This window comes from Narcine bancroftii, chromosome 7 (genome assembly GCF_036971445.1).
Source record: "Narcine bancroftii isolate sNarBan1 chromosome 7, sNarBan1.hap1, whole genome shotgun sequence".
Classification (NCBI taxonomy): Eukaryota; Metazoa; Chordata; class Chondrichthyes; order Torpediniformes; family Narcinidae; genus Narcine; species Narcine bancroftii.
Window position 1 is genome coordinate 26,977,995 of NC_091475.1, and position 21,626 is coordinate 26,999,620.

The 21,626-nt window shown below is 39.7% G+C and overlaps 1 protein-coding gene across 4 annotated transcripts in view; it reads left to right on the forward strand.

The window, feature by feature from the left end:
* The window catches only part of LOC138738636 (uncharacterized), a 58,081-nt gene that overhangs the window by 5,210 nt on the left and 31,245 nt on the right, over positions 1-21,626 (forward strand). For 2 of the 4 annotated variants that reach the window (XM_069889228.1, XM_069889227.1), the window contains exons 2-9: positions 3,629-3,934; positions 5,829-6,104; positions 12,769-12,864; positions 18,048-18,110; positions 20,188-20,220; positions 20,423-20,449; positions 20,538-20,567; positions 21,068-21,097. In XM_069889228.1, the coding sequence (XP_069745329.1) occupies positions 3,629-3,934; positions 5,829-6,104; positions 12,769-12,864; positions 18,048-18,110; positions 20,188-20,220; positions 20,423-20,449; positions 20,538-20,567; positions 21,068-21,097 (861 nt within the window). Of the gene's footprint in view, positions 1-3,628; positions 3,935-5,828; positions 6,105-12,768; positions 12,865-16,520; positions 16,541-18,047; positions 18,111-20,187; positions 20,221-20,422; positions 20,450-20,537; positions 20,568-21,067; positions 21,098-21,626 lie in introns of those variants that run through there. The other 2 variants (XM_069889230.1, XM_069889229.1) reach the window with 2 other exon arrangements.

Genomic DNA, 21,626 nt, shown 5'->3' on the forward strand with positions numbered 1-21,626 from the left:
ATCTTTGAAGATTAGGGGAACTAACAGATGTGAGGAACAAGTGGGTAATTGGAGCTGATGTAGCCAGATCAGCCATGATCGTTTTTTCTGAAATGAATGAGACTTGAACAATTGTGACATTTATCTTGGAAAGCTTTCAATTCTGTTATTCTTGATGTTTCTTTTCTATGAAAGGATGGGTTCATAAAATTGCTCTCAGCAAGTCTGTTCTGAAGTGTTGATTTGTTTGGTTCTGGGTTTTATAATTCATAAAAATACCTGAATCACTGTTACTTTAACATCAACTATATATAGATGGTAATAAATATACTTTGATTTGAAGGCAGAGAGGGAAGCAACTATTTTAAATTTTAATTAAAATTTGAAATAAGTTGGTGTAATGTCGTGTTTAGATATTGCAAAAAGAAGTCTGCTCAGCATCTAATTGTAATTTTCCATGTAGTAAAACTAATCAACTGTCGAAGTTAGGGATCATTTGGCACATTGTCTGATTTAGGTGGACAGGGTAGTGAGAAAGGCATTTGGAAAGCTTCTCTTCATTCAACAGGGTGTTGTGTACAAAAGTTGGGAGCTCATGATACACCCATACAAGGCATTGGTGAGACAACACTTGAGTACTGTTACGGTTCTGGTCGACCGGCTGTAGGATCACAATCCAAACCTATGCCATGAACACATCACAGGATTTGTTGCTTTGTGGCAGCATTACTGGTGCAAGTATTGCTATAAACTACATTTTTTTAAAATAGTGGAAATAGTAGAGAGAGGTAGTGTCTGTAGGCCATCGTCCATTCAGAAATCTGATGGCAGAGGGTAAGGAGCTGTTTTTATACCATTGGGTGTTCGTCTTTAGGGTCCTGTACCACCTTCTTTATGGTAGCAGTGTGAAGAGGTCATGATCTGCATGGTGAGGATCCCTTGAGGATGGAGACTGCTTTCTTGACACATGGCCACTTGTAGAAGTCCCCAGTGAAGTGGTCTGAAGCCCATGATAGTGCTGGTTGAGTTCATAACTCTCTCCTCTTTATCTGTCCTGTTCATTGGCACTTCCATTCCAGACAGTGAGGCAACCAGTCAAAATACTCTCCACGGTCCACCTGTAGAAATTTACAAGTCTTTGGGGAAATCCAAATCTCCTCAAACTCCTCACTAAGTACAGCTGCCGGCGAGCCTCCTTCATGATTATGGGTAGAAAGGATCAACTCCATGTCCAAATATTCTCTACAGTATCTGTTGCTGCCAATTTAATTTTTTTTTTGAATATTTTTCTTCCTCCAGCTTCTCTTTCATGCATTTAAGATGATTTCACCTTGCACCTAATCTTTGCCTTGTAGATGGTGGAAGGCTTTGAGGTGTCAAGAGATGAGTCACTCACCACATGGTACCAAGCATCTTACCTGGCCTCATATCCAGAATGTTGATGTTCTGGTCCAGTTGAGTGGTTAGTGGAGACCTGAGGAACAAGGCAAAGTAACGTCATTGAAAAATCAGAAAATTGATGGTGAGACCCCCTCTTGCTGGAGATTGCCAGGATTTGTGGTGCAAATATTGCATATCACTTATCAAGGCCATGCCTGAATCATGCTGTGTGCATGCTTGCACTGCTTCATTAGGAGAGGAGCTGAGAATGAAGTTGAACATTGCACCCCCACTTCCGACTTTAGTTAGAAATACTCGAAGGTAGGTGGGTATTGCTCCCTCCCTCATTCAATTATGTCTGGGCACAGGAGTGCTTGACTTCCATCAACCATCATCTTAATTTGATGCCTGTTAACGTCAGATTAACTGCTGCTCTTTGATGCCATTACCGAGGCCAATTGATGTTCATCTTAGCCTCTTTTAGAGTCCAGCTTGTTGAACCAGAGCAGCGATAAGATCTGGGTTTGACTGATTCATGCTGAATCCAAATTAAGCACAAGTGAGCAGGTTATTGAAAAGTAAGTGCTGCTTGATAGCATTATCAGTGACACCTTGTGTCACATTTCTGATGATTAAGAATAACCAATGAATAGTAACTGGCCAGATTGGATTTGCCCTGCTTTTTGAGAGAGGATATAACTAGGCTTTTTTTTATATTATCAGTCAGATAATTGTGCTGGAAAAGCTCAGATAGAAGTCTGGGTGAGTTTGACTTGCAAGTTTCTGTACTACAAATGAGAGGTTATTTGACCACTGGACTCAGCTGTTTCTTCATGTTATGTAAATGAATCAAATTAGCTGAAGACTGGCTTCTGTGTTGGTTGGGAATTGAGGAAGAGCCAAGATATGAATTGTCCAATTAATACTTCTGGCTGAACATGGTTGCAAATGCCACCACTTTGCCTTTAGCATTCCACATTGTGAATGGTGATATTCTTACAATTGGTTCCTAACAACTAACAATTGGTTAGTTGTGGAATTTCCTCTCTCTGCCCTCTCAAAGAAATATCCTAAGATCTTATAGTAATGTTATCAAGCAAAATTTGTCATTGAACCATAGGGGATATGAGGTCAGATGGCCATGAAGTTTGGAAGAAGCGAGTTTTAGGATTGCGATTCTAGAAAAGGCAACTAATGTCAGTAAACCAAATAAAATGAAGACTGCTGAAGAGGCCAGACTTGGAGGACTGCATGTTTCATGGTACATTTCAGTATTACAGGTTTCAGGAACAGGGAAATGAAGGCCATGAAGGGATTTGCAAGAGACTGTAAAATTGTGGTATTGCCAGACTGGAAGCCATTGCAGGTCAATTATGGATAAATCCAATGCAGTATAAGGGCCAGGAGATGTTGAGTTGATGGATCATGCAAGGTCATAGAACAATGACCTCTAAAGTCCCATCTATGCCCAAGTTTCTTGGCAGCTGAGTTATTTCTTCCTTTACATCAGGGTGTTTATTTCATGCATTCATGAAATGCATTGAGCTGCCTTTTCATGTTGCAAATGCTAAAATTCACCAGTTTGGTGGGTCATAATTTTGGATTTAGGAAAAAAAATTACTTGGCCTTAAACGTAAGCTATTTATTATTTGAGTTCCACATTTGAAACTTTTTACCTTAAAATTTGGATCTTTTGCAGTTAGCTCTTGTGTCTGAATTGCTCTAATAGTTGCAAGCTCCTTGAACCTTCAAGCTAAATTAATGATCCATTAAATATGTTGAAACATACAAATTTATGATTTTTAAAAATATTGGTCAAGACCAGATTTTCCTTTGGTATCTTCACTAGTTTGTGTAGAACCTGAAGACTGTTCTTCCAGACAATCCTCAAGTGGAGAAAATTTGAGCAATACCAGAGAATCTCAGTGAGGTGGTCCACATGCAGATCCCAACCAGGGAATTACTAGTGGACTTTGCCATCAAGTTCAAGGTTTATGCATTTGCACAGGAATCCTGAAACATGGAGAATTACCGCACAATGTAGGTCCTTCAGCTCGTGTTGTATGTAAATCTACCCCACAACAATCTACTTTTCCCTACTTCACACCCATAAACCCTCTATTTTTCTTACATCCCATAGGTACTAGTATGTTCACAGGTGACAGTTTTGGGTCAGCAAGATCCAGGCCTCAATGCAAACATATCTTGTTTTTAGGGAGTGCTTGCTTGCCAGATTTGTATATCTAACTCTTCTTTTTTTTTCCTCTAGTTTCTGTCCTTAAGCCTTCAAACAGTGAAGTATTTCATGGAGTGGTGGGCTTTAATTTATCTATTCCTTTCACAATACCACTGAATACAGTGGAGATTATATGCACAGTTAAAGGTATCAAGGTATTTGAATGGGAAAACGACACAGAGACCAATTATTTTGGAGCATTTTCTGAAAGAACTAAGCTAACAGAAAGTAGAATATTGATCCAGAAGTTGCAACTGAATGATTCAGGAGTTTATTTTCTTACCTTCATATCTGCAGAAGGTAAACTTGAAAAAAAAAGTTTCAACCTGGTCGTGCATGGTGAGTAATTTGTTTTGTGTTAGTCCTAATTAAGCATTCTTTGATATATGTTCTCACACTGGTATTACTCATCCATGTTATATGGGCAAGATGTTTGCCTTTGAGAGCAAGTCTCGATGATGAAAATAATCTTACATTGCTGTTAGGTACAGAGTGCCAAGAAGTTAATCCACCATTAATGAAGGGATAGTGATAAACTTCCCAAAAGGATGATATGAGTTTCCAGTGTTCTCATACCCCTTCTGCCTTTATCCTTCAAGGTCGTGGAGAGAGCAGAACTGGCCAGATGCTGCTGATCTCTGACTTGAGATGTTAGGACTGTTCATGCACTGCCCTAATTAGCATAGTGGTAGCTGTAACATCCTTCTTAGGAATATAAGCATGTGGAAGTACTGGATTTAAATTTATACGGTTGGATCCAAATGTTCTCTGTAATCTCCCATCACTGGTTGTGTGAACAAAGCTTTCCAGAATTTAAAAAAAAAGCAGTTGTGAGAGTGCATTCCATATTGACAGGGTTGTCTCTGAAGGTTGACAGCATCAGTAAGTGCCAGGATTCTCAGGAAATTATGCCCACTCAGAACTCCTACTAATTAATCATGCTTTCAGTGAAGGTGGAAGCTACATCTCTCAAGCCATACATGGCATCCCAATGGGCTATCACCTTTAAATGTATTCATCTCTTCCATCTATGGATATCCAATAGTTAAAATTCAGTTCACAATTTAACAAATGTTTAGAAAAAGCTGTAAAGTGAGTTGAGAATAAACAAAAGCTGATAGGATGAGGCTTGACCAGGTTCAAAAAGTTTTGGTGTAAAAGATTTGCACGTCAATTAAGATGACTGGTGGTTTTTGATTAAACACATCTGCTGCAGCCAAGTCGCCAAATGCGACTCCAGTCACAATTGTTAACTTGTCTACTGCTGCAAGATCTGAAAGATATGTATCTGGCCAAATTTTATCTTTTTAGATCATTCTGAGACCTAGATCATTAAGTGAATTTAACAACTACATTATAGAATATCTGAGGCAGATTTGTGCATTTCTAACACTAGTCAATCACCTATTTATTCCTTGCATTCAGCTAGTCAGTTAAAATGTTCACTCCTTATAGTTCCCTAATTTCTTTTAGAACTTAGACAACTGTTGGTGTTTAATTACTGATGGTCCAACCACAGGATAAGTGTTCCTTTGACCAGAGTTGAAAGGTTGTAGAGCCTAACTCCTGCTCCTATTTTCTTTTGTTCTATTTTATCTCCCATCGCTCATTACCTTGAGTGTAAAGTTTACTGGGTCATTTCAGGATAATTAAGTGTCAGCCAAGGTGGGAGTCAGCCACACAATTAGAAAGAGAAAATAGACTTTGGTTGCAATGCAACCCCACGTTGGGGTAGCTGTATAAATCTGAATTGCAAGTATCGTTTGGTTACTGAGCTGCAAAGTTTACCAGCATAGGTCCAGAATTTAAAGTTTATTCCAAATTATTCTGAGCAATTCCATCTCATCCTCTAAACAAAGCTAAGTTTTTGAAGAGTATGGGAACCTTGACATCTTGTCCACTGGTACGCTTCTATCTCTCTGCCATTTTTCCAACTTGTCTGTTTCTATGAAGAGTTTTGCCAAAGGACTCTCCTATTTTTTGTATTATCAGCAAAGTTTGTTTGTTAGAATTGGGACTTTGGCAATGATATATAAATGGCATTTTTAATTTACATTTTGGCAAGATAAAAATCAAATACGAATATTGTGACAACACTTCGTGTTGCTGCAAAAATGGGAACAACTCAAATTCAGGATATGTAATTTAATTTCAGAGTTATTGCTAACCTTTATTTCAGAGAATGTTTATTAATATAGGTATTGACTTTTAAATTGTGTCCTTTTAATTGTAGAACCACTTGCGAAGCCAAAAATTTACTGCATACGAAATGACTCAATTATTCACCTGAATTGTTATTTTGAAGGCAATGATAATTCTTCTGTTATAATTGAGTGGAAGCATCAAGACAACATAGTTCAGCAAGATGAAGTGATTGATTTCTCTCTGGAGAGAACACGCTTAACGATATTGAATCCTGAAAAATCTAGTGCATATACTTGCCACGTGGAACAAGCAGGACACCAGGTTAAAAGTGACCCTATTAATATACAGGATTGCTCTAAAGAAGGTAAGGTTATTCTATGGGAAATTTGTACAACTTAAAATTCTTGTGGATTTATAATGTGCACCCTTTTAATAAAAGCAACTTGGCATCCATAGAAACTTCTGGAGTTGTATTGTATCCACAAAAAATGTTTATTTGATTTCCCATCGACTATGTTGTAGCCGATGAGCTTATTTCCGATACGATGGTAAACAAGGTAGCCTGGGCCTTATTGAAGTTCTGCTTTCTAAGGCATGGCTCTACATCAGCTGGACAATTTCATTGAAAGTTCAGTGGATCTGGTAACATACTGGAAAATAAATGCAAAGCTGTTTAATGGGTTATGTTAATAGAACATGGAGGTTAGAGCTGAGAAAGATGCTCTATCATCTCCATTTTCTTCTTCCCCCCCTCCCGCCTGCTAGCCTGTGCTCTTCCACCACCTTGTTCTGGCGTTTTGCTAGATTCTTAGATGTCCCTCCTGCAGAAGGGTACAGCCATGCTATTGCTTTCCATGGAGGCTGCAAGAATCTGCTGAGTTCCTCCAGCACTTAAGCTACCTGAGCTAGTCCCATTGGCCTGCATTTGGCCTTCATCCCTCTGAAAGCTTCCTATCCATATACCAGTTTAAAAGCATTTTCAATGCTATAGTTGTACCCACCTCTACAAATGCCTCTATCAACCCCCCCCCATGTTACCCATTATCCTATGTTGGAAAAAGTTGCTCCTCAGGTCTCTTAAATTTTGTCCTTCTCCCTTGAACCTGCCCTCTAGTTTTAGTCTCTACTGCTCTGGGCTAAAGACTAACCATTCACTGTGTCCATGCCCCTTATGATTTTGCACGTTCTTTTAATGGTCACCCAACCTCTTACCATCTGTGGAAAGAAATCAAAACCTATCCAACTTCTTCCTGTAACTCGAGCCCTCTTCTCCTGTTGGTCCTTTATCCACCCTTTCACCAGCACCTTGTTCAGATGTAAAATTACATCACAATTTCTGAACTCAATACCCTGACTGATTAAGACCAGCATGCCAGCCACCTCCTTCACCACCCTGTCTACCTGTGATGGCACCTTCAGGGACTTCATACATGTAACTCTAAATCTCCCTGTTCTAGAACACTCTCCAGGAACCTTGCATTAACAACTGATTTAGCTGACCAAAATATTTTTGTCACTTGTTAAATTCCATCTGCTGTTGCTTGGCCAACTTTTAGATCCCATTGTAATCTTCACCATCCACTGTACCCAGTTACTAACTGCATTAACTATACTGTTATCCAAATTGTTGATATTAGACGGCAAACAACAGTGACTAAAAACACAAATGCTGGAGGAACTAAGCAAGTCCTGCAGTGATCATAGAAGGTAAAAATGTATTACTGACATTTTGGGCCTGAGCTCTTCAAGGTCTGGGTAAAAAGCAAGTAGGTAGCTGAGGTGAAGGGAGGAATGGGCAAGGGGATGAGTACAGTCCCACAGACAGAAGGTGTTAATTAGATATAGATAGGAGAGAGGAAAGGTGAGAATCTATTTTGTTTGGGGGGGGGGGTTGCCTCGGTGAAAGCCGAGCTGGGAGAAAGAGACAGAGCTAGAGGAAAGAAGACCTAGGGAAAGATTGGCATGGGGAGCTAACAGATACTAGAGAAGTCGATGTTGATGCTATTTGGTTGGAATATAGGTGGTCTCAGTCAAGCAGTGCAAGAGACCATGGACAGACATGCCAGCAAGGGAATGGGGTGGAAAATTGGAAAATTCAAATGGGTGGCCATTGGGAGAACCTTTTTTTTTTGCCAATAGAGCTGAGGCATTCAATGAAGTGATCTCCCAGCCAGAGTCCAATCTCTCCGATATAGAAGCGACCACAACTGTAGAACCAGATGTAGTAGATAATCACTGCACATTCGCGTGGTGTTGCTTCACTTGGAAGGACTGCTTAGGACCCTGATTGGTGGTGAGGGAGGAGGTGTGGGCATGTGGAGCAACTCCTGTGGTTACAGGGGTAGGTTCCAAGGGGGATAATGGTGGGAAGGGTGGAGTGGATGAGGGTGTCACAGAGGGATCTGAGGAAGGCAAAGAGAGAGAGAGAGAAATGGGAAGATGTGTCTGGTGGTGGGATCATATAATAGGTGGCAGAAATGATGGAGGATGATATGTTGGATGTGGAGATTGGAAGGGTGGTTGGTGAGGACTAGGAGAATCTTATCCTTGATGCACATTGGGGCAGAAGGGACCAGGGCAGATGAGCAGGTAATGGAGAATATGTGGGTGAGCACGGAGTTGCCAGAGCAGAGGGGAAGTCGTGTTTTTTTTTTTAAGGACATCTCTGAATATCTGGCATGAAAAACCTGGTCCTGAGCTCAAATGTAATGGAGGCAGAAGAAATGAGAGTAAGGAATGGAACCCTTGCAGGGAGTGAAGAGGTGTAGTCAAGGTAGCTGTGAAGTTGGTGTTTTTATTTTTAAAAGATGATGTCTGTCGAGAGTTTGTCTCCAAACATGGAGACAGACATCGAGAAAGGGGAGAGTGTTGGAGATGGACCAGGTGAATTTGAGGTCAGGATGGAAGTTAGCAGCAAATTGATTAATGTTGACAAGCTCATCATAGATATATGAAGCAGTACCAAAGTATTTGATTTGGGGAAAATGGGATGAGTCAAAGGAGGTTATTGATAGTGAGGACAAGTTCTGCCAGCTGGAGGAAGATGGTGATGAAGGGGGACTGGTTGGGTCTGTTGCTACATTGATGACTGCCAGACTGAGAACGCCTGCATATTGGTGGAACAACACCTCATTTTGCCTGTGTACCCTCCAATCAGATGGTATTAACATCAACTTCACTGAGAAGTCCCCACTCCAACTGTGCCCCCCCACATCTTTCCCTGTCTCCTTTCCCACAACTCTGATTTCACAGAGCCAAAAAACACCCCCCCCCATTAATTCCCATCTTTTCTCTCTCCTGTTTCCTATCCGTATCCAATTAATACCTTTTGTCTATTGGTCTGTGCTCCTTCTTTTCCCCCCCACCAATTCTTCCCTTCTCCCCAGCCTTTTAATTCTGGCATCTGCCTGCTTTTTACTGATAGCTTGAAGAAAAGCTCAGACCCAAAACATTGGTAATATAAATCTTTACCTCCTGTGGACTCCATGAGACCGGCTGAGTTCCTCCAGCATTTCTGTGTTTTGACTACAATCACAGCTTCTGCAGATTTTTGTGTTTCAGAACAAACAGTGGACCCAACACCAGTCCTTGCAGCGCACCAATGGTCACAGGCCGCCAATTAAATAAACCACCTGCTATAGCCATCTTTGTCCTTCCAAACCAATTTTGAATCCAATTGGCGCACTTTGGATCCCATATAACAAAATCTCTGAACAAGCCTACCATGTGGGACCTCATTAAAGAACTTTGCTGAAGTCCATGTTCACTGTCCTGTACTCTCTTAATTACCTCTTTTTAACAAAAAAATATCAAACATGTGAGATGTAATTTCCCATGCACAATACCACACCAAATCAGTCTTTGCCTATCCAAATGCTGGCATGTCCTGACCCTCTGAATTCTGTCCAATACCTTTCCCATGACTGTTGTTTGTGTTCATTTGCCTATATTTACCTAACTTGTCCTTGCTGCCCTTCTTAAATAAAGGCACAACGTTAACCACCCTCCAGTCTTCCAGTACCTGACTTTAGTGAAGATTATGCAAATATCTCCATCATGTCCCCTGCAATAGCTTCCCACAATGCCTTAGGATATATTTGGTCAGGCCACAAGGATTTCTTCACCTTCAGGTTTTAAGATGCTAGCACTTCCAATTTTTCAGTTTGGATGTTGTAAGGTAAAACATCATGAGATGGGAATGTGTAAGGAGTTACCCTGTACAGGGCTGTAACAAGAAGGGGAGGTGTCCTTGTACTCCTGTTAGGTAAAACATCATGAGATGGGAATGTGCAGGGCTGTAACAAGATGTGAATGCATCCTTGTACTTACAAGATAAGAGAGACATTGATGGATTGAGAGGCAGGAAGCTAGCAGGGAAAGGATAGCAACAGTTTTAGTCATTGGACAAGTAATGATATGATGATGTTCTAAGCACATATCCAAGGGTATAAAAAATCACCATTTTGCTGATAACGGCAGAATGCATTCTCCGACTAACATGGTTAGTCGCAAGTGTTACAATCCGGTAATAAAGAACAAAGAACCCTGATTTCGACTCAGCCTGGTGTTTGTCTCACTCATTCATGAACAAAGCAGACCTAACAATGTTCATATTAATTTTGCTTAATTCCATAACTTCAATGAGCTTTTCCATAGTAAAAACAGATGAGAAATATTCATTTAAAATTGATTTAACTCCATTCCAGTTGTGGGGCAATATGTATTGGGAATCTGACACCACCAGCTACAGTCCAGGATAATGGCTGCAACCCCTAAATTTCCATTTATTTGGAGAGTGTTGTGTATAAGCCCACCCTGCTGTACATCATGATGCCCACATTGTGATGTCACGCTTCCAATAGTCTGATGGTATTAAAGAATGAGAAAAGCACCACGTCTCCAAGTCCTAATTGTGTAAGTGCCTACACAATAGTGATGACGAGGAACTAGATGAACCCTACATGTGCTCCATGCACCAACTGGGGGAAGGAAGCAAAAGGATAAAGGTAAAAAATGACTACCTGACGAGCTCTGCGAGTTCCTGGCAAAAGATCAAGAGTAAAATGGTGATTGCTTTATATAGCAGAGTTTCTCCGGCATTGTGCTTTTACTTGAACCAGTGTCTGCAGACTTTCATGTTTTACTTCCAGTCTATATCTTTGGCTTGGCTTCGCGGACGAAGATTTATGGAGGGGTAAATGTCCACGTCAGCTGCAGGCTCGTTTGTGGCTGACAAGTCCGATGCGGGACAGGCAGACACGGTTGCAGTGGTTGCAGGGGTAAATTTGTTGGTTGGGGTTGGGTGTTGGGTTTTTCCTCCTTTGTCTTTTGTCAGTGAGGTGGGCTCTGCGGTCTTCTTCAAAGGAGGTTGCTTCCCGCCGAACTGTGAGGCACCAAGATGCACGGTTTGAAGCGATATCAGCCCACTGGCGGTGGTCAATGTGGCAGGCACCAAGAGATTTCTTTAGGCAGTCCTTGTACCTCTTCTTTGGTGCACCTCTGACATGATGGCCAGTGGAGAGCTCGCCATATAACACGATCTTGGGGAGGCGATGGTCCTCCATTCTGGAGACATGACCTACCCAGCGCAGTTGGATCTTCAACAGCGTGGATTCGATGCTGTCGGCCTCTGCCATCTCGAGTACTTCGATGTTAGGGATGAAGTCGCTCCAATGAATGTTGAGGATGGAGCGGAGACAACGCTGGTGGAAGCGTTCTAGGAGCCGTAGGTGATGCCGGTAGAGGACCCATGATTCGGAGCCGAACAGTAGTGTGGGTATGACAACGGCTCTGTGTACGCTTATCTTTGTGAGGTTTTTCAGTTGGTTGTTTTTCCAGACTCTTTTGTGTAGTCTTCCAAAGGCGCTATTTGCCTTGGCGAGTCTGTTGTCTATCTCGTTGTCTATCCTTGCATCTGATGAAATGGTGCAGCCGAGATAGGTAAACTGGTTGAGCGTTTTGAGTTTTGTGTGCCCGATGGAGATGTGGGGGGGCTGGTAGTCATGGTGGGGAGCTGGCTGATGGAGGACCTCAGTCTTCTTCAGGCTGACTTCCAGGCCAAACATTTTGGTAGTTTCCGCAAAACAGGACATCAAGCGCTGAAGAACTGGCTCTGAATGGGCAACTAAAGCGGCATCATCTGCAAAGAGTAGTTCACGGACAAGTTGCTCTTGTGTGTTGGTGTGAGCTTGCAGGCCCCTCAGATTGAAGAGACTGCCATCCGTGCGGTACCAGATGTAAACAGCGTCTTCATTGTTGAGGTCTTTCATGGCTTGTTTCAGCATCATGCTGAAGAAGATTGAAAAGAGGGTTGGTGCGAGAACGCAGCCTTGCTTCACGCCATTGTTATATACCGGCATCACCTATGGCTCCTAGAACGCTTCCACCAGCGTTGTCTCCGCTCCATCCGCAACATTCATTGGAGCGACTTCATCCCTAACATCGAAGTACTCGAGATGGCAGAGGCCGACAGCATCGAATCCACGCTGTTGAAAATCCAACTGCGCTGGGTAGGTCACGTCTCCAGAATGGTGGACCATCGCCTCCCCAAGATCGTGTTATATGACGAGCTCTCCACTGGCCATCGTGTCAGAGGTGCACCAAAGAAGAGGTACAAGGATTGCCTAAAGAAATCTCTTGGTGCCTGCCACATTGACCACCGCCAGTGGGCTGATATCGCCTCAAACCGTGCATCTTGGCGCCTCACAGTTTGGCAGGCAGCAACCTCCTTTGAAGAAGACCACAGAGCCCACCTCACTGACAAAAGTCAAAGGAGGAAAAACCCAACACCCAACCCCAACCAACCAATTTTCCCCTGCAAATGTTGGGGAAGGCCCAAATTGATTCCACTAGTCTCTTGGTTGGAATCACCTCACTTAACATGGGTGACAGATTCAACCCAGCACACTCCTGAAGGGTATAGTTTGGTGCAGTGACATTTTACTAAATAATTAGAAGTTCAATAAAGTAATAATTCTGAATGTTTATCTAAATGTGAAAATATATCAGAATCTTTTTTATTTTCTTAGGAAATGCTCGTGTACATGTCATTCTGGTTTTGATTTTGATACTTCTGATCATTGGTATTTTCATTGTTGGCGCATATTATCTGCGGCAAAAATACGGTAGGTATCCACTTAGTGCTTTCCTTGCCAATTGAACATTAATTGTGCTAAAATTAAAGATCTTTAATGTTATACCGGTGAAGAACATTTGCCTTGCAAATAAAAACGGTGTTGGTTGAAACACAAATACTGCTCACTGTTTCTCATCCAAATAACCTTGCATCCTTCTTCAGTTGCCCTTCTATTTTGCAAAGCATATTATTACAAAAATGGGATTGAAAACAGAATCTTTGACCTTTGCAGGAAGATAAATTGGCCCCAAACTTCAGTGGCACCATGTATATTGTAATCACAAACTGCTTTTAACCTGAGGGGTGCATTTTTGTAACTTTATATGATAGAAAACTAAACTTGATATTTAAGCAGTAATAAATGCATCAATCTTGCTAATTGCTACAAGTTTTTGAAAATAAATTTTTTGAACAATGTTGGCCCAGTTGTTGAGTCATTAAGGGGCAGAATTAGAAGGTTGAGAGAGAGAACTTCATACTTTTGAAATTGAAGTGCTCCTTTTTAAAGATGTTGTAAATTCATTCAAAATCTAATGGCTTCACTCACTATCTCATACACAGAATTTTTTTATAAACAAAGAAATATGGCATTTGAATTACAAAAAATCCCATTGATTAGTAAAATGAAGAGTAGGCTAATCAGTTTTATTGATTAAAGTTGAAGGAAAAAAAATGAAATACAGAGAAGATTTCATTCCACAGTTTTAATTATGATTGTAGTACATTTATCAAATAGCCTCATCCAAGGGCCAAACCAACAATTAATTCCCAATGCAAGGGGCTAGTATGTATTTGCTATTTCCACTGCAAAGTAATTCACAACAGCACCTCCTCTCACTACCAGATTCAACGAGCATAGGATTCATTTAGAGAAAAAAATCTTCCATTTGTGATTTAACAAGATTACACAGTAGAATACTTTTTAAAAAAACAAAAATAATAATTTAAAATTCATTGGTACAAATTTTAAAGCTGCAGGGCAGTGCCCTCTTGCACCCATCACTGTTGCAATCACCATTTTACTCTTGAGCACAGCATTCCTGCTCTTTGTGGCTTCCCATCTTATAATTTCTGGTAGAAACCACGTCTACTTTTTCTTTTCCTCAGTAACTTTTATTCATAAGGTTATACTTTGGAAATAGGAAATTTGTCCCAACTTGTCCATGCCAGCCAAGGTTCCTATCAGTTATCTCATCTGCCCCTGCCTGGGTCATATCACTAAATTTTTCCTGTCCACGTACCTGTACAAATGCCTTCTAAATGTTGACGTTGTACCTACCTCTATCACCTTGTTCCATATACTGTGAAAACCTTGCCACTCAGATCTTTAAATCTTTCCCCTTTCACTTTCAACCTTTGCCCTATTAACCTGGGGAGGGGGAGACTCTCAATCCTATCTGTGCCCTTTATTATTTTCATAAAACTTTGATGCTTGAGGAAAAGAATACTATCTGTTTAATCTCACACTAAAACACAAGCGCTGGAGTCCAGGCAACATCCTTGTGAATGTAACCACTCTCTGAGTAAAGAAGTTCCCCCTCATGTTACTCCTAAACCTTTGCCCATCAACTCTCAACCCATGAGCTCTTGTATCCATCTCCCCTACTCTCAATGGGAAAAACCTTTCCACATCAACTCTATCTATCTCTCTAATTATCTTAAACACCTCTATGAAATTCCCTCTCAGCTTTCTACATTCCAAGGAATAAAGACCTAATTTGCTCAATCTTTCCTTGTATTCCTGTGGTGGTACACCACTGGCCTACTGCAGGGGGCAACCTCTGTACCTGCAGGAGTGTAAGGGGACAGGACAACACCTGGCCGGCTGTAAATCAGTTGGCCTGAATGGATCAAGCTCCACCCGGTCGGGTGTCAATCACCCTCTGGGATATAAACCTGCGCCGGCCTCCCAAGGCTTCACTCAGAGTTGCTGCAGCTACAGCCAGCCTGGCTCTGTGGAATGCTTTGTGGATTAAAGCCTGTTGTATAGGCTTTATCTTTGTGTGTGTCTGATTCTGGCTAACAGTGCACCACAATTCAAGATGCTGAAACCCAGGTAACATTTTTGTAAATCTTCTCTGCACTCTCTCTATCTTGTTAATATCCTTCCTATAAATTGGTGACCAGAACTTCTCACAGTACTCTAAATTTGGCCTCACCAATGCCTTGTACAGATACATCATTACTTCCCAACTCCTAATATTTTATGCTTTAGCAAGCACACTAAAGGCCTTCTTCACCACCCTATCCACATGCGCTCCTACCTTCAGGGAACAATGCACCGTTATTCCTAGATCTTTCTGCTCCACTGCATTCTTCAATGCCCTCCCATTTACCACATATGTCTTGCTGTGATTATTCTTTCCAAAATGAAGCAACTCACACTTATCAGCATTAAACTCCACCTGCCATCTTTCTGCCCACTCCTCTAAGCAGTTTAAATCCCTCTGCAATCTTTGAAATCCTTCTTCATCATCCACAATTCCCCCTATTTTAGTATCATCTGCATATTTACTAATCCAATTTACTGCCCCATCCTCCAGATCATTAATGTATATGACAAACAGCAAGGGTCCCAATACCGAACCCTGAGGTACATCACTTGTCATCAGCCTCCATCCCGACACACAATTATCTACCACTACTTTCTGGCACCTTCCTTACAGCCACTGTTGAATCCATTTCACTATCTCCAAATTAATACCCAAGGATTTAGCCTTCCTAACTAACCTCCCATGCGGAACCTTATCGAAGGCCTTACTGAAATTCATATAGACAACATCCACTGCTCTACCCTCATCAACATTCCTAGTCACCTCTTTAAAAAATTCAACAAGATTGGTCAAACACGACCTTCCACGCATAAATCCGTGTTGAGTGTCCCTGATCAGACCCTGTCCCTCCATATACTTATATACTATCTCTTAGAATGCTTCCCATCAATTTATCTACCACAGACGTCAAACTTACAGGCCGATAATTGCTAGGCTTGCTCCTCGAACCCTTTTTTAAACAAAGGAACCACATGCGCAACACGCCAATCCTCCGACACTATACCCGTCTCTAATGACATTTGAAAAATCACTGCCAGAGCCTCTGCTATTTCCTGACTAACTTCTCTCAAGGTCCTGGGGAAAATCCTGTCAGGACCTGGAAACATATCCATCTTTATATGTTTCAAAAGCTCCAGTACCACCTCTTTCTTAATCATTATAATCTCCATATTTACCCCCTTTGCTTCCTTTACCCTGTACAGTTCAATATCCTTCTCCTCAGGAAATACTGAGGAAAAGAAATTGAACAATTTCTCCCCCATCTTTTTTGGCTCCACACACATTTGTCCTTTTTGATTCTCTATTGGACCAATTTTATCTCTCACTTTCCTTTTGCTATTTACATATTTGTAGAAAACCTTTGGATTTATTTTCACCCTGCTTGCTATAGTCACCTCATACCTTCTTTTAGTTTTTCTAATTTCTTTCTTAAGATTCTTTTTACATTGGATATGTAAAAACATATAAATCAGCAAGAGAAACTGGCAAAAGTTTCAGTTCCTTCCAAAATAGTGGGTAATCATTATATAAAGTAAATGAAATAGAAACCTCTTCATAAACAGGTTCTAATAATGATTTTACTATGATTTAGAGTCACATTGAGATGTCATCCAGAAACTACCACCAAGGTACTCAAATTAAATGCAAATCTACTTCATTGGAAAATCCAAGCTTTCTAATCAAATAAACAGTTTTGTTTAAAAATGACTAACAAATTTGGATATGATATTTATACAACCTAATATTCTTTGTATATTTATTTATTCAAGATTACTTGTTTTGAACAGTAAACCAATTTGCATTAGTATAAAGGGCATGGAAATTTGTTATAAATGAATAAGGTCATGGATTTTATGTTGATATTTTCCATGGTCTACATGCCTAGTATTACCATCCAATTATACTCACTGTATTGGATACATAACAGAATTACATGGACAGTTTTCATATTATTTTAATGGTTATTAGTATTAGAAATGCAAGTATGATTTGTGAATTAACTTGACTATATTTTGAACTATAGGAAAAGTGTAAATTTTCTCTATTTCCTCCAGGAGAAAAAAATCTAAACTTTCTCATAATTGTGCAGAGAGAAATTTTAAGATTTTTATAGGTCTTCACATCACCTATTCTGCCAAGATTATTCATTATTCTTTTAGTGCTTGTTATGACTGAGACTGACAAAGATGAACTAGTTCCAAAAACAGTTGCTATATTATAAACTCTGCTTAAAAAAACATTAATTTTAAAAAATAAATTGTCAAAAAGACACATCTCAAAGATTGTATCTTTACGTTGCACATAATGCAATCCCAAATGCATCATAGGAATGAACAGTGTATCCATTGAATCAGAAATCCAAGTAGAGAATTCAAGTAGTTAGATATGGAAATGAAAAAAAAAACTGCTGCGATTATGGAGACTTTGAAACCAATGACTTGTTTTATTTTAATAGTGTTACTAATTCTTTCAGGGAAGGAAGTCTAGCTTTTTCTGATTTGATCTATGTGACACAAGATCCACCAGTGGGATTGACTCTTAGTGATTCCTTAATTCAATTCCAAGCAGAGATGGATAATGGCAGCAACATCACATGTTAAAACATTTAAAATATTCCTAGCTGAATCAATTCACAAATTGGAGAAACAAGAATCTTAAATTTCAGATTAAATCCCAATCCTATGTGTTTTTACACATAGATTATGTACTTATCACTATCTGGTCTCAGCTTTAAAATATTGAAGGATAGTTTAATATACAAGGATCCTTTTATAGTACATAATAATGGATAGCTTCAAGCTTGCTGCCAGCATTTTTGTGCTGTTGGAGTAGTTTTTCTTTTCTGTAAAATGTCATTTAAGTTTTGCATCGCCAATAGTTTTGCAATAGTCAGTCAACAAGTTTTCTCTTGACAGAAGTGAATTGCTTTAACTTGTAACATTCAAAGTAATGAACTGTCACAATCTATTGCAAAGCCAAGCCATCACTCTTGAGCTTTTCTGGTGAGATAGGATTTTCTGATGACCAATGGGCATGCAGTATTTATCAATCAGCAAATGTTACAGGTATGCAATACCATTTGAAATAGATGCAATGGAATTTTATGTTTTTTTTAAAGGCAAAGTTAAGAATAAATATGAAGGACCATGCAAAAAAAATCCAAATGTTGGATCATCACAAGGTAATCACAGCTGAATTTAATTCAAAACATGGAAAAGGGGGCGTAGGCCATTCAACCCTTGGCCCTGCACTTCTTATCAGTATAATCATAACTGACTGTCTATCTCAGTTGGATATTCCTATTCTCTCCTCAAAGCTCATGCTTGTGTCTGGAAATCTTTCTCATTAAATATATTCAGCAACTTTGTTTCTGTGATACAAAATGATACATTTGTAGAATTATCCACATTAAAAATATCTTACCAATATCCCTAGACTGTCCTCCCCACAACTCTTATTCTAGAACCCCATCTCATTTTTCTAAATTCCAGCGAGCTCTACTTGATTCAATGTCTCCTCATGCTAGTCTAACCATCCCAAGTATCATTTTGGTGAGTCATCCTTTCATTCACTGTGTATCAAGTACATCCTTTCTTAAAGAGACCAAACTGCACACAACTCCTACAGATGTGGTCTCACCAAGACCAAAACAATTACAAGACCTTTTGCTTCTATACTCAGAACCACTTGTCATGAAGGTCAAAGTACCATTTTTCTTCTTAATCGCTTGCTGTACCTGCATTTATGCTTTCATCAACTGCTGTACAAGGATGCAGGTATTTTCTTATTTTTCATTTCCCAATTTATTACCAGTTAAATAATATCCCATTTTTGTTTTCCTGCATGGAAGATAACTTCACATTTGTCCACAATACACTGCATCCGCTCTGCATTTATCCACTCACTCAAATGGTCTTGAAACGTCTGCATTTTCCTCACAACTGTCTCACTGGATTCACATTATTGGGTAAACCAATTATATTATTCAGTTCTTTCATTGATCTCAAAACCCTGATCTTTGCAATATCTGATCAGCTGCTACTTGCCACCTTGATAAGACTATTTATTCCTACTCTGTCTCTAAACAAATTTTCAATCCATGCAGTGAACCCCAATCCCTTGTGAGTATTTAATCAAAATACATCACCTCCATTGATTCTTGATTTTTATTGGTGACATCCTCAAACAAAACATTTTTTTGCAATGATTTCTTCCATAAATGCACATTGGGGTTGTCAAGTCCCATTGATAGTTTTTGTCATCACAAGTTTTATAAATAGACTTTAGCATTTTCCTTGCTATTAAAAATAGGCTTAGCTGGTTTCTGTCACCCGTTTACTTTCCCACCCTTTTTCTTAAATAACGAGATTACCTTTGCCATACTCTGATCTGAGGAACCATTGCTAATAGAACAACAGAAAATAACAGTGAAGCACAAAAGTTTGAAGAAGCTGTGATTGTAGTAAAAACACACAGAAAAGCTCAAGGAACTCAGCCAGTCTTGCAGTGTCCATAGGAGGTAAAGATATATTACCAATGTTTTGGGCCTGAGCCCTTCTTCAAGGAATAAGCAAAGAACAGGAAGGCAGCAGAATAAAGACAAAACTAGCCGGGGGAAGATTCCAGGCCAACAAAAGGAGTTTATTGGATATGACAAGAGGAGAGCTGAGAAATGATTTTGGCTCTGCGAAAGAAGATGCATGGAAAAGAGAGAGAAGTTGGAGGGGGAGGGGGGGTGAGGGTTATTCCTCCCCATCCAGTTTTGCCTTTGTTCTGCTGCCTTCCTGTTCTTTGTTTATTCCTTGAAGAAGGGGTCAGGCCCGAAACGTCGGTACTATATCTTTTACCTCCTATGATTGCCGTGAGACAAGCTGAGCTCCTTCTGCTTTTCTGTATTTTTATGATAAAAATACTCTTGATCAGCTCTTTGAAAAGACTATGAGGCCCTGGGTATTATTTGGGTTTCAATCCCATTAATTTCTCCTGTACTACTTTTCTTTCTAATTTAAAAAGTAAAATTAATTTCCTTCAACTTAATTTTGGTACAGTCTTCATGGAAAATGACCCAAAATAACTTCTCACAAACATTAGGAAACCAAGAGTCATCTCTGTTGTGAATGGAATCAATTGCATTGCCCTTTCTGTGTCCCATTACCGGTTATTTGCATGCCTTCACTACTATTTTTAAGTTTATATATCTGTAGAAGCTTTTAGAATCCCCACTTCCTTCCTTTTGTGATGTGTATTTTTTCATGCAGAAGTCAAAGAAGAAACAAAGCTTCAACAATTAGGTGAGTGCCTTACAATTCTCATTCGAGTCCAGCCGTAATCATGAGTATTCTGCTTTCTAACCTTTTTGTAAGAATTTAAGTTTGAAGATGGAGGAAAAAACAAAGTTTCAACAATTAGGTAATATTATTATCAGTAACTACAAATGTAATATGAATCTTCTAATTTTGAATTATTCATTTTTATGATGTGCATTTTATTTAGATGAAGAAGCCAACCCTCAGGTGCCAGGTATGTTACAACGCTTAAGTATAATCATGAATACAGTATTCTGCTTCCTAATTTTTCATTTATGATGTGTATTTTTATAATTATTTAGATGGAGAAGAAGCAAAGTCTGAACTGTTGGGTGAGTACTTTTGACAGGGAGGAAAGAGCGAGCTTGCTATAAACTTCTGCTATCCAAACCTTACTCTTGCACAATTGCTGTTGGCTGTGCTTTGCTGTGAGTAGTTAACAGTAACTAGAAGGGGCAGGTACATGAAACGAACCTTGCTGCAAAATACCAGGAGAAAATTGCGATAACTGGAATCACAACATGCCTGGGAAATGAGAAACTCTGCCTCATTAGAGCAGAGAGCCCAAGCAACAAGGGTTAAACCGAGATGTTAAGACATCCATGGTATAAATACCATACTTTCTTTGAGGGCTTTTTCTCTCCTTTGCTTTATTTTTTACTATTGGCGTTTTGATGCTGAATAAAGCTGACTGAAAAGTTACCACAGGCTCCCGCACTTTGATCAGTTTGGATGTCCCCAGTGTTACAATTCTTATAGCTGCAACTATGAATATTCTACATCCTAATATTTTACTTGTATGATGTACATTTTAATAAATGTATTCATTTAGGGGATGAAGAAATAAAGCCACAACCATCTGGTGAGTATGTTACTGCAAATTCTGAATTTTATAATTAACTTTAAGAAAAGGTTCTACCAAAACATTAAGGATAGGGATTTGTATGCATGTATTTTTGAAGGATGTGATGGTGTGGACTCAACTGAAGTCTTCTGTTTGATATTCAGCAAAAAATCTCAGTGCAAAAAAAAAGGGGATTCTGCCCAACTTTATTTTGGAAAAATCCTATTCGATTGTCATCTATGTTGTTTCTTTTTCACTGTTGTGCTCAAGTTTGTCTTCCAAAAAACATAAAATTTGCCTCTTATAAATTCCTGTGGAGTGTTAATCCATCACACTTCAAAGTTAGCAGTGCAAGATCTTCAATCCATTTTGAGGCTGAATGGTTAGGCCACTGAGGAAAAGAGTTCCAGTGACTCCACATTCAGAGAATAAATTTTAACTTTTCAGTCTTAAATAGGTAGTGTGTTTTTTTTTAAATCTTGAAGCCCAGTTTAAGATTCCCTTGCAAGAAGAAATAGCCACTTTGTCAAAACAGCTCAGCATTAAC